This window comes from Dendrobates tinctorius, unplaced genomic scaffold (assembly GCF_039654945.1).
Source record: "Dendrobates tinctorius isolate UK_male_01 unplaced genomic scaffold, ASM3965494v1 ptg000011l, whole genome shotgun sequence".
In the NCBI taxonomy this organism is placed as follows: domain Eukaryota; kingdom Metazoa; phylum Chordata; class Amphibia; order Anura; family Dendrobatidae; genus Dendrobates; species Dendrobates tinctorius.
Window position 1 is genome coordinate 52410224 of NW_027361679.1, and position 13312 is coordinate 52423535.

At 40.2% G+C, this 13312-nt stretch overlaps 1 protein-coding gene across 1 annotated transcript in view; it reads right to left on the reverse strand.

Moving 5' to 3' along the window:
• LOC141047209 (neuronal acetylcholine receptor subunit alpha-7-like) overlaps positions 1-13312 on the reverse strand; it is a 373011-nt gene that overhangs the window by 282959 nt on the left and 76740 nt on the right. The window contains exon 3 of the mRNA XM_073542164.1: positions 3182-3226. Coding sequence (XP_073398265.1) covers positions 3182-3226 — 45 coding nt within the window. The remainder of the gene's footprint in view (positions 1-3181; positions 3227-13312) is intronic.

The following is a 13312-nucleotide window of genomic DNA, read 5'->3' on the forward strand; positions in this document are numbered from 1 at the left end:
TCAGCTGCTGCAGGACTTCCACCGACCACTCCAACGTGGAAAAACTGCCAGAAAATATGGGAAGCAAGGTGTGCCACAGTCCACGCTGCTGAGTCCACAAAATCACCTGGGATGCAAGATGTTGTAACAAAGTACTTCTTTATTCCTTCCTACGCGTTTCGGCGCCCTTCCTGGCACCTTCCTCAGGGATATCCCTGAGGAAGGTGCCAGGAAGGGCGCCGAAACGCGTAGGAAGGAATAAAGAAGTACTTTGTTACAACATCTTGCATCCCAGGTGATTTTGTGGACTCAGCAGCGCGGACTGTGGCACACCTTGCTTCCCATATTTTCTGGAGGTAAAACACAGGCATTTTGACCTGTGGATTCTGCAGATTACATGCAGAAAAATCCGCACACAAATCCGCAATGTGTGCACATACCCTTAGACAGTAGTCATGGCCCTTACCTTTGTAGGAAACTACTGTATATGGACTAGGGACAGTGGAAGGTACCGGAGACAGACCACTGTCACCAGAAGACGGGGGTATTATTGCCTGCTTTACCCCATTAATGAGGACACTGCGTCGGCTGTGGCCGGCACCATTGAGTTCTCAACAGGAGCTGCAGTATTGACTTCCTAATACGTTTGCGAATATTTGAACCGTTGTGTTGTACTGTGCCTTTAATACAGTTGCCTTCAATACTGTTTAATTCTTTACCGCCCTGTATGGAGTATTTCCCCTGTAAATAAACCTGTTAACCCTTGCTCTGCCTGTGTCCCGTCACTGCATCCCACGTTCCTGCTTCCAACTTTACAGTAGATGCTACAAAGGGAAAAAATCAAAATGACAGAATTTTTTTTTGTCACTGCACCTCCCTAAAAAAATGCACTAGAAAGCAATCTATATGTAGCGCAAATTGACATCAAGAAAACTGACAGCTTGATGGGCAAAAAGAAGTCCCAGTAAAGCTACATTGATGGTAATATAAAAACAAATTTTGGAATATGGTGGCACAAACCAATATTTTTTTTTACTAAATTAATCCTATTGATTGGTGCTCTTCAAATTTGTCCAATTTCAGACGTTAGTATTGAGGGCACATCTTAGCTTTATCATTATGACTGCAGCAATTGCACCTCCTAAGATAAAAGGATTATTTCCAAATCATTAAGGGCCCCGTCACACATAGCGACCCACCAGCAATCCCGACAACGATATCACCTTGTCAGGATCGCTGGTGTGTCGCTACATGATCGCTGGTGAGCTGCCTAACAGGCAGCTTCACCAGCGATCAGCACCAGCGACACGGGGGTATCAAGCAACGCACGTCGCTTAGTTACCCACTGTGTACCTTAGTTACCAGCGCGATGGTGCAGGGAGCTGGTAACCAAGGAACACATCGGGTTTCTAAGCGGCGCGCGGCACTTAGAAACCCGATGTGTACCTTGGTTACCAGCTTCCTGCACCATCACGCTGGTAACTAAGGTACACATCGGGTTTCTAAGCGCTGTGCGCTGCTTAGAAACCCTCTGTTTACCTTAGTTACCATCTCCTGCTCGCTGATCGCTGGTCTCCCTCCTGTCACACGCAGCGATGCGTGCTGGCCAGCGGGAGACCAGCGATCAAAAAAATGTCCTGGCCATTCCAGGACGATCAGCAATACCCGGCAGGGGGGCCGGTCGCTGGTCAGTTTCACACACAGCAATCTCGCTGGTGAGAACGCTGATGCGTAACAAAACTTGTGACTCAACAGCGATCTCGCTAGCGAGATCGCTGTGTGTGATGGGGGCTTAAGTTATCACCTATCCATTTGATCTGCCATTACTTAATGATCACTAATAGTCCAAAGGCTAGTATCCACCAGGAACCCGAGATCGTGGTTGTGGAACCTGAGAATCAGGCAGAGAATGGAGCAGTGTCATGCATGTTTGACCTCTACTCCATTCACTGTCTGTGGGACTTCACTACTTTTAATTACAGTGACCATTTACCCTGGGACTTAAAAGTGGGCAGCACGGTGGCTCAGTGGTTAGCATTGCGGCATTGCTGGATTCCTGGATTCAAATCACACCAAGGACACCATCTGTAAGGAGTTTGTATGTTCTCTCCCTGTTTGCATGGGTTTTCTTTGGGTTCTTCGGTTTCCTCCCCACACTCCAAAGACATACTGATAGGGAATCTTGATTGTGAGGACAGTGATGATAATGTATGTAAAGTGCTGCAGAATATGATAGCGCTATATAAGCAAAGCATAATAAATAAATAAACATGCATAGTCCCCCTAACTAATACCCTTTATTTTGCTGACTGACAAAGTGGCATGGAGAGTGCGATAGATAGTCTAAACCTTGCCTCATCTGCAATTCTTACCTCGCAACACAGAAAAGGCAAGGAATGCATGGTTTAACTTACGGCAGCAATCCCAAAACCAGTGCTGCGGCCATCTTGAGAACAGGAGGAAATTGGAACCTAATGTGATTTAAATGGGTTGTCTGGTCTGCAGTCACTCTGTGTGACTGCAGACTTATAAGTCCCCCCAGCGCACGCACTGTGTGCTGCGAGGATTTGTTGGTTTCTGAGCCAAGAACGGCGGTGAAGCCTTCTCAATACACTTGAATCAAGTGAGTCCGTACCCCGTCTAGTGAAATAGGCGCTGCCATCTAGTGGGTGCAGTCTCACTCTATACAAGTGTATGGAGGGAGACCGTACCCACTAGTCAGGCTCTGACTGGAAATATGCATATCACATCCATCACCGCTGTTCCTGGCTCAGAAACCAGCGAATCCTTGCAGTGCACAGTGCTTGTTCTGGGGGAATTGATAAGTCTGCAGTCACACAGAGTAACTGCAGACTTTTCATTTTAAACTGGACAACCTCTTTAAACCGTGACCTTTTGGGCTTATTTTTGACAGCATAAAAATGTCATGATATATAAATTACATAGTCTAACATTCAATCAAGATATAAAACAATTACGTAACAAAACGCAATCTCAATTATAGATTATTATTAGATTATTATTTCAATTGCTTTACTATGCCAATGAACCTAAAAAAAGCTAGACTGTGATTAAATATGATTTTTAATTGTACTGCAATTTTCTAATTCACCAGTAGTATGTAATTACCTAGATAAATAAAACCTGGAAAGTAATTTAATGAATTAAAAAAAAGCTAATTACATAAAACTATGCCACTTACAATCTGTAGCCACGCATTTGTAATCAGAACTTGATTCTTTTCATCCTGGAAGAGAAAGAAGAAATCACTGTGATGCTGATTGCTAAAATGACACTGGAAAAGTCACTGCTTTTGCTTAATCACCTCCTGAAATGTGATGATTTCAGTTTGCATTTGTTAAATTTACAGTGAAAATGACAAAATGTTCATTATTTAAAGAAGATATCCCATCAAAGTTTAAATCCTCTAAATATATTGCTGTCATTATATTATATAGCACTGTGTACTTACAATTGTTCATTTTGCATTTCTACCCTGCTAATTCTTCACTTTTATCTGCTCTATGTAGAAACAGGAAGTTTCTTGTCCATGAACTTATCATTCCCCTCGTTAACTCTTAAGGTACTGTCACACTTAGCGATGTACCAGCGATCCTGACCAGCGATATGACGCAGTCAGGATCGCTGGTACATCACTAAGTGGTCGCTAGTGAGCTGCCACACAGGCAGATCTCACCAGTGACATCACAGCGGTCAGGGGTCGCTACTTACCTGTCACACTAGGCGATCCTGCGTCCTCCCACCTGGCTCCACGCTCGTCACTCGTCTCTCCACAGAAAGCGCCGCAGGAAGCTGACAACGAGAAACAGTCCTGGACATTCTCGCGCGATCAGCGATAACCAGCGGGTGAGCCGGTCATAGGTAAGTATCACACACAGCGATATCGCTAGCAATATCGCTATAACGTCACAAGTTATAGCGATATTGCTAGCAATATCGCTTAGTGTGACAGGCCCTTAAACTCACTTTCTCTGCTCTTCTCCCTTCCAGGGATTTTTACAGTGACTTATGACTCATACAGAGAAAGCTGACCTTCCGTTTCCACATAGATCTTAGAAGGATTCAGCTAGTCAGTTTTAAATCACGCGATGTCATAGACCTAATGGAAAAGAGAAGAATTAGCTGGGTAGAAGGGCTAAATGAGCAAGTGTAAGTACACAGTGCTATATAATATGATAACTGCAATACATTAATAGGATAAAAACTTTGATGTACGTGCTTATTTAAAGGAGGGACTAGTGCACTTCACAAAATAGATGGCATCATGAGAAGAGAAGATTATGTGGCAATACTGAAGTAACATCTCAAGACATCAGCCGGAATGTTAAAGCTTGGGCAGAAATGGGTCTTCAAAATGGACAATGACCTGACGCATACTGCCAAAATGGTAACAAAGTGACTTAAGGATAACAAAGTCAATGTTTTGGAGTGGCCATCACAAATCTCTGATCTCATTCATATTGAAAAATTATGAGCAAACCTGAAAAGGCAAGTGCAAGCAAGATGACCTACAAACTTGGATCAGTTACACCACTTTTGTCAGGAGGAATGGGCCCGAATTCCAACCAACTATTGTGAGAAGATTGTGGAAAGATGTCCCAAACGTTTGACCCAAGTCATTCAGTTTAAGGGCAATGGTACCAATTACTTATGAAATGTGTGTAAACTTTTGGCTTTTCAGTAACTAATAAAAATGCCTTAAAACATTCTCTCTCATTATTCTGGCATTTGGCAAATATTAATAATTATGGTAATCCTAGTTGTTCTAAAACAGGAAAGGTTTATTCTGATTTCATGTAAGATATTGAGAAAAGCATGCATATGTGTCTTTTTAAGTAGTGTATGTAAACTTCTGATTTCAATTGTAGATAATCAATCGGTCATCAGTGGGGTCACCCCAGCCCATCAGCTGTTCCTGGTGTTGGCAGCGGCCAGTAGTGCTCAACTGCGGAGCTGTATAGCACAGCTTTGTTGACAAAATAGTGGCCAGGGATGGGTGCTGCACTTCCACCCCCTATTCATTTTAATAGGGTACAGCTATCGGCGGCTGACAACCCCTTTAAAAGAGAGCTGACTTTTAGGAAAAAGGACCATATAATATAACAAAGACAGTTAGTACTCACCCTCTTCAGTATCACCTCCTCATTTTGGCTGCATTGGTGATGCTAAATTGACAGCTTACATCCCCACTTGAGCCAATCACTGAGCTCTGTGGTTCTGCGATGTGTCACTTAACCCCTTAACAACTTATGATGAACTCTGTTACAGAGCCCCTAAGTGCTAGAAGAGCAGAATTCCCCTTTAAGTGACATCACTTTGGAAATTATACTCCTTTGGGAATTTATTTAAATGTGCAATGATGATTTTGACTCCATGATTGTTTTACAGAAACAAGAAGCAGTGGATGTTGCTGAGTGAAAATTGCAAACTGCTGTTGTAGTCCTCAGTATGCTGTAGTCCTCAGTATGCTGTAGTCTCCAGTATGTTTTCACCAGTACGTTGTAGTTCCCAGTACATTGTATTTCCCAGCTCGTGCTTCTGGAGACATGTGCCCATAAATTAGGCGGGCTCTCATCGCTATGGAAATGCCAAAAATGTGGACATTAAATGTGGTTGAAGCACATTGGGCTTCAGAATGGAGGAAGCATTTGGTTTTGGCAGAGCAGAATTTGCAGAATTTCTTTTGGGGGGGCAAGGAGCCATTTCGATTTTCCAGAATGTTTGTGCTACCAGTAATGTGGAAGCCTCCTATGTTTCCATTGACAAATGATGGACCTGAGTTCGGACGCGCTATTTTTATGAATTGGGATCACAAAAAAAATTTGGATCACATTTATCCTGTGCTCTACACTGAGCACTTATATCTGTGTTTCCATCTAAATCTCTGAGTGATATGATTTAAATGAAACCCCCAAAAGATTAATTCACTATAATGAGGCAGCAGAGTTACTTTCGACTCCGTCTGGCCTCTGTTCATTAGTGTCCTTATTTTCAGCAGTGCACAAAACTGTAGACAACTGCACTTTTATGCTCACCTAAAAAGAACAAACACTGCTGGATGACAAGTCAGACGGTGTCCACAGTGCCTCCATCTGCCTCATTATAGGGAATCTTCCGCCAGGGGTTCCGTCTGAATCCTGTATTTCAATAATTTACAAGGAAACCTTTGTGTAAATGCTCAGCGTAAATGGATAAATGTGATTCGAGCCTTACTGCGATTTTTGGAGACAGAATGATCAAATCAACAGCAGGTGAAGAATTGGTTTTATAAAAACAAAAAAGTATGCGGCACTCACCGGTGGCATTCGTGAAAAAAGTCCTTTAGTCCATGAGACAATAGCAGGACATTATAGAAGTTGATGCTAGGTGCCGAGGCATGCGGTGGATGAGGGCTGTTTCACTTGTCTACGCTTCAACGGGTCCAGGACTTTTTTCACGAAAGTCACTGGTGAGTGCCATATACTTTTTTGTTTTTATAAAACCAATTCTTCACCTGCTGTTGATTTGATCATTCTGTCTCCAAAAATCGCAGTAAGGCTCGAATCACATTTATCCATTTACGCTGAGCGTAAAAGGTTTCCTTGTAAAACAAAGGTTTCCTTGTAAATTATTGAAATACATGATTCAGACGGAACCCCTGGTGGAAGATTCCCTATAATGAGGCCGATGAAATTGTCTTTATAGATGCAGAGCACCTTGAATCCAGGAGTCAAATGCTGAAAAGCTCACGCATAGGGAAACACCCTCTGTCATAGGGATTGCATACAAGTACACTGATGCCGCTTTTCATAAATCTACCAGAGTTTTTTTGAAAAATTGAATTTATTGTTTGTTTGTTTTTTTAATGCCATTCCACGTGTGGTTAAATTGACAAGGTAACTTTAGTCTTCCGGCCAGTAAGATTGTGCAGCGATATCAGATTTATATCTTTTTAAATTTGTTTTATGTTTTGGCTCTTTTGCACAATAAAAACGTTTATCGAAAAAAATTGGGGTTTTTTGCATCGTTTTATTCTGAGAGCTATAACTTTTTTATTTTTCCACTGACGGAGCTGTATGATGGCTTGTTTTTTGTGGGACAAGATGAAATTTTCAGTGATGCCATTTTTATTTACATTAGTTTTTTTATCACGTTTTATTTCATTTTTTGTTTGGGGGTATGATGATAAAGCATAATTCTTTTTACAGTGTTCAATGAAGGGGTTAACTAGTGTGACATTTTTATAGGGTGACTTGTTCCAGACGCGGCAATACCAAATAACTGTACTTATTTTGTTTGTTTTCTTCATAAAAATATTTATTTATTATTATTATTATTATTATTATACATTTTATAGCACCATTTATTCCATTTATGGATACAAAATATATATATATATATATATAAATTTTTTTCTTAATTTTGTGATTTATAAAAAAATATTTTTACAACATTTTCTTTTCACTTTTTTACTTAGTCAAATATGGACTTTCACTTTCAGCACTCTGATCGCAGTTGTAAAGCTTAGCAATGCAGGAGCTACGTGACTTGCTAGAGCCATGTGACCTGGATGTCGTCATGACGACAATGAGTGCGGGGTTTCAGCAGTGAAATCAGCTGATCACCCAGTGGGGATTGCGCAGGTGCATCTCCTGCATGTGCAAAATCGCCTGGACGTATCTATATGTTCAAGATCGGTAAATACCTACCTGGATGCATGGAGACGTCAAAGGTTGTGAAGGGGTTAATGTGTGCTGACAGGGGATGCACTGTTTTATCCTATCTGTGGCGCTCCTGGAATGTGATCCTGACAGCCAGGGATCTGCTGAAAATCCCTTTGTTTGTCCACACTGTTCTCCTGTGAAAGCCAGCCTGTGGCAGGCATTCATAGGAGACCATGATTTCTGCTATATTAGATGATCGCAGGTTCAAGTCCCCAAAGGAGAATAACAAATACTGTGGAAAGTAAATAAACTGTTTTAAAAAATATGATTTTTCTTTAACTATAAAGTTCAAGTCATCCATTTCTCCCATTAAAAATTAAGAAAAAAATATACACTTATTTGATTACTGCGTTTGTAAAAGTCTGATCTATCAAAACATAAGATAATCACATCGGTAAACGGTGTAATGAAAAATCAATCAATACACCAGAATTGCAGTTTTTTGGCAGCGGCAACAACAGAAAAAAATGTAATAACTGGCAATCAAAACATCTTAAATAAACCATTGTGATGGCAGTAAAAACATAGGCTCAGGGGGGCAAAAAACATGCCCCAACACTGTCTCATATCCAAAAAATGGCAGTGGCCGGCGATCATTGCAGAACGATCATTGCAGATGAGCATTTCTGCTATGTGTAGCACAAGTAATCAGAAGATCGCAGCTTCTAGTCTCCCATGGAGACTATTTGAAGCTAGTAAAAAAACGTTTTTAAAAATATAAAAGTGTAAATCATCACCCATTTAAGCCATTCAAAAAAAGTTAAAAAATACACATATTTGGTAGAGCTGTGTTAAAAAATACCCAACCTATCAACATATAAAAAGATTGAATCCGATCTGGAAACAGCATAACGAGAGAAAAAAAAAATCAAAATGTCAGAATTACTTTTGGTCTCCACAAGATTGTATGAAAATGCAATAACGGGCGATCAAAAGATCATATCTACAACAACACGGTATCAATAAAATGTCAGCTCTGCCACAAAAAATAAGCCCTCACCCCCAGCCCCAGATCACGAAAAATGCAGGCGGTATGGGCTCAGAAAATGACAACTTTTTTTTTTTACAAACTTTAGATTTTTTTCCCAATTTAAATAAAAAAAACTATACATGTTTGGTATCTACGAACTTGTTATGACCTGAAGAATCATAATGGTAGGTTAGTTTTAGCATTAAGTGAACACAGTAAAAAAAAAAAAAAAACAATTGTGGAATTGCACTTTTTTTTGTAATTTCACCGCACTTTGAATTCTTTTCTCCTTTTCCAGTACACTATATGGTAAAACGAATGGTGTCATTCAAAAGTACAACTCATTTTTCAAAAAACAAGCCCTCACATGGCCATTTTGAGGGAAAGATTAAAAAAGTTATGGCTCTGGTAATATTGGAAGCAAAAAACGAAAACTCAAAAACGGAAAAACCCAAAATGGTGAAGGGGTTAAATTTAAAAAAAAACTCTGCTTATTTTGTATCTGCACAATTGTACTAACCTGAATAATAATATTGTCAGGGTCAGTTTTACTGTAAAATCAACGCTGTAAATGAAACAAAGAAAACAAATGCAAAATTACACTTTTTTTGCTATTTTGCCACACTTTTAATTATGGATGGATGGATGGTTTGGTTTCATTCAAAAGAACAAATTGTTTCGCAATAAACACGTCCTCAAAGGCTATATTCAATCAGACAGGGAAAAAACAAAAGCTCCAAAACAAAAAATGTGCCCGTTCCTTAAGCGATTTGTAAAATATGTTACAATAGCATAAGCTCAGCCACAGGATTACTAAAGCAGAATTGTCACTCAAGGAGGAGTGCGTGCCTCCACAGCAACCAGGAAGTAAGGAGACTGCACGGCTGTGTGCTGCTCAACACACAACTTGAGAATACCACTTTTAAGTATTAAAGTACATTTTAAAATGGCTTTTATTGTGTGGAAACAAAAATAGATAAACAACAGGACATTGTATGCACAATTTTTGTGATACACAGTAAAGGTTATCCTAAAACAGGACTATTCTACTCAGCCGCAACAGCTGACAACAAATGATGAATGGTTGCATTTGCGTTCCCTCCAGCAGAAGTAAGAAAAGGATTTACTACATTCTGCTTGTTGAGATCCACTGTAGTCTTTAGGAAAAACAACACTAATAATATTGTGTTCTTAAATGAAAAATATATATGGACACGTTGCTCTTTTTGTCAAGGTATGAAATTGCAAACATGGAAGTGTAAAGAAGCCCTGAGGGCATGTACACATGTAATGTTTTCCTACAATTGCCACATAGAGTTTTAAAACATTTTTAACATTATTTTATTACGTATGCAATAAGAAAACACAGAAAATAATTTGTAGAGGAATCTTTGAAAACACCCTACAGAACAAATTAATGATTTTAAGAGGAATCTGAAGTAGTAACCATGACTTATAAGTAGAGATGAGCGAATTTGTTCGGATTTTGGCCCCGAATCTGATTTTGACATATTCGGGCCATATTCAAACACTATTTGTGCCGAAAATATGTGTTATGTTCAGTTCCGAACATATTCGGTAATTTTTACTCCCATTGACTCTACTGACGTACGGCTGTCTTTGACGACTATTGCAAAAACTATATTCGAGTCCGATCGTATTCGGAACCGAATCTATATAAATTCACTCATCTCTACTTATAAGTAAATAAAAAATTATCTGAAGATCGAACCATGGAGGAAACTACAAAATTTTGCTGGACTTTGTTCTGGAAGTTAGGAGTCCTCCCCAAAGTTTAATTTAAAGAGAAACTGTGTTAGAAAGGTGTCTGGCCACTGTACTGAAAGCACAACTCCAGTGAGAAAATGAACTGTACAGATCCCGGAAGCTGCCGGCTTTCAGTTATACAGTTGAGCTAGTGTGGCAACAGTCATTAGTCGTGATCGGTGACTTTAGCCACTCCAGCACACCTGTATAACTAAAAGTCAGTGACTTCCAGGTGGAAAAAAGTAAATTTTCTCCCAGTACCCGGGCTTTCAGTAATGCAACCAGTCACCTTTCTGATGCTATTAATTAGCAGATTAACCCTATATCTGCAGGTTAATAATGTTATCCGAAAGGTTAAGGGAGACCACTAAGGGGTATACGCTAGTAGTTAGCAACTATTAGTATAAGGCTGGAGTACACACAACGTATAAAAATACGGTCTGTTTTTTACTGATGAGAATCGCAGAAATGGTCCCTGAACAGTGATCCATATGTCATCCGTTGGCAATGCGAGGATGCGACTTTCTCGCATCTAAGCATCCGTGTGACATCCGTATGGCGTCCGTACGTCGAGATTTTCTCTCTGACTTGCAAAATGGACATATAATGGGTCCATAGCCTCAAATATTTGCGAAAACATATATACAGTCTCTCTCTCTCTCTCTCTCTCTATATATATATATATATATATATATATATATATGTCAGTGAGGTACACACAAACACACACACACACACACACATATATATATATATACTGCTCAAAAAATAAAGGGAACACTGTTCCATTTGCAACAGGCAGTTTGTGTTCCCTTTATTTCTTTGAGCAGTATATTTATATTTCATAGAGATCTAGATAGCAGAATAGGTGAAAAATCAATTGTTGGCATCTGTAAAATCATTATAGAACCCGACAGGATATGAGACATGGTTTACATACAGTAAGCCATTGCATATCCGTTTTTTTTATATGTCCCTCACTAATAATGTTAGCAGTGTGTGTGTGTGTGTGTAAAATTTTGGAGCTCCTGCCCAATTTTCTCCGCCAGAGAGGGCAAGCCAGTGATTGAGGGCAGGGACCATTGTTCTTGCCCCCCCGGGCTAAAAAAAATCTGCCCCCAGTCACCACAGAAAAAGGTGCATCTGTAAGATGCACCCAATTCTGGCAATTACCCGCTCTCTTCCCCCTGCCATGTAGCGGTGGCATATGTGGTAATAAAGGGTTAATGTCACCCTGCTATTGTAAGGTGACATTAAGCCTGGTTACTAATGGAGAGGTGTCAATAAGACACCTATCCATTATTAATACACTAGTCTGAAGGGGTTAAAAAAACACACAGACATTAAGAAAAAAGACTTTTAATCAAATAAATTAATGTACATTTTTTTCCATCTTTATTACACTCCCAATCGATTCGACGCCATTGCACTCCTGAAAAACAATCAAAAATCAAAAAGCAACAATATCATACCTGTACCATGCCGCAATCCATCTAAATTTGTGAAATAGTTTACAACCAGGAGCGGTCGCTAATGCGACCGGCCCGGCTGTAAACCAAGGAGGAATGACAGAGAAGCTTCCTGCGCAGCCTCCCCACCTGATTGGAGATGAACTCATTAGTGTGGGAAAGTTTCTGAACATTTTCCCATGCAGTCAGATCACTACGGGTCAGACAGGGAGTCAGCGCAGCCTCAGTGACTACCGCTGACATCACTGAGGCTGCGCGGAGTCCCCGGCTGACCTGAGGTGAACTCATGAGCGTGGGAAAAAGTTCAGAGACTTTCCCACGCTAATCAGTTCATCTCTGGTCAGCCTCTGGAGCCTGCACAGACATGATTTAATTCATTCTGCAGTGGTTTACAGCCGGGTCAGTCACATTAGCATCGGTCCCGGTGGCAATCTAGTTAACCCCTTGTGATGGATTGCAGCGGGGGACACACTGAACTGCGGAGAGGTATGATATTATTGCTTTTTTATTTGAAATTTTTATTACAGGAGAATGATGGCTTCAGTTGGATTGGCAGCATAATAAATTTGGTCAAAAATTTGTGTCATTATTTCATCAAAATAATTTTTAATTAATGTGTGTGTCTTTTTAACCCTTTACTACAGTAGGATTAATAATGGATAGGTGTCTTATTGACACCTCTCCATTTTTAACCCGGCTTAATGTCACATTTCAATAGCAAGGTGACATTAACCCCTTATTACCCCATATGCCACCGCTACAGGGCAATGGGAAGAGAGAGGCTAAGTGCCAGGAAAGGCACATCTTACAGATGCGCCTTTTCTGGGGTGGCTGGGGGCAGATGTTTGTAGCCGGGGGGCAATAACCATGGTCCCTTCCTAGGCTATTAATATGTGCCCTCACTCACTGGCTTTCCCTCTCTGGCGGAGAAAATTGCACGGGAGCCCATGCAATTTTTTTCCGCGTTTATATCCTTAAATTTAACCCCTAGAGTTCCAAATTTTTCCTAACACAAACTAATAAATTTATTAAACACTTACTATATGTAAACCATGTGTCATATAATGTTGGGTTCTGTAATGATTTTCCAGAAGCCGGCAATTGATTTAACGGCTATTATGCTATGTAGAACTTTATGAACTATAAATATATATATGTATATATATACACTGTATATATATACACTCACTGGCCACTTTATTAGGTACACCTGTCCAACTGTGTGTTAAGACTTAATTTCTAATCAGCCAATCACATGGCGGCAACTCAGTGCATTTAGGCATGTAGACATGGTCAAGACAATCTCCTGCAGTTCAAACCGAGCATCAGTATGGGGAAGAAAGGTGATTTGAGTGCCTTTGAACGTGGCATGATTGTTGGTGCCAGAAGGGCTGGTCTGAGAA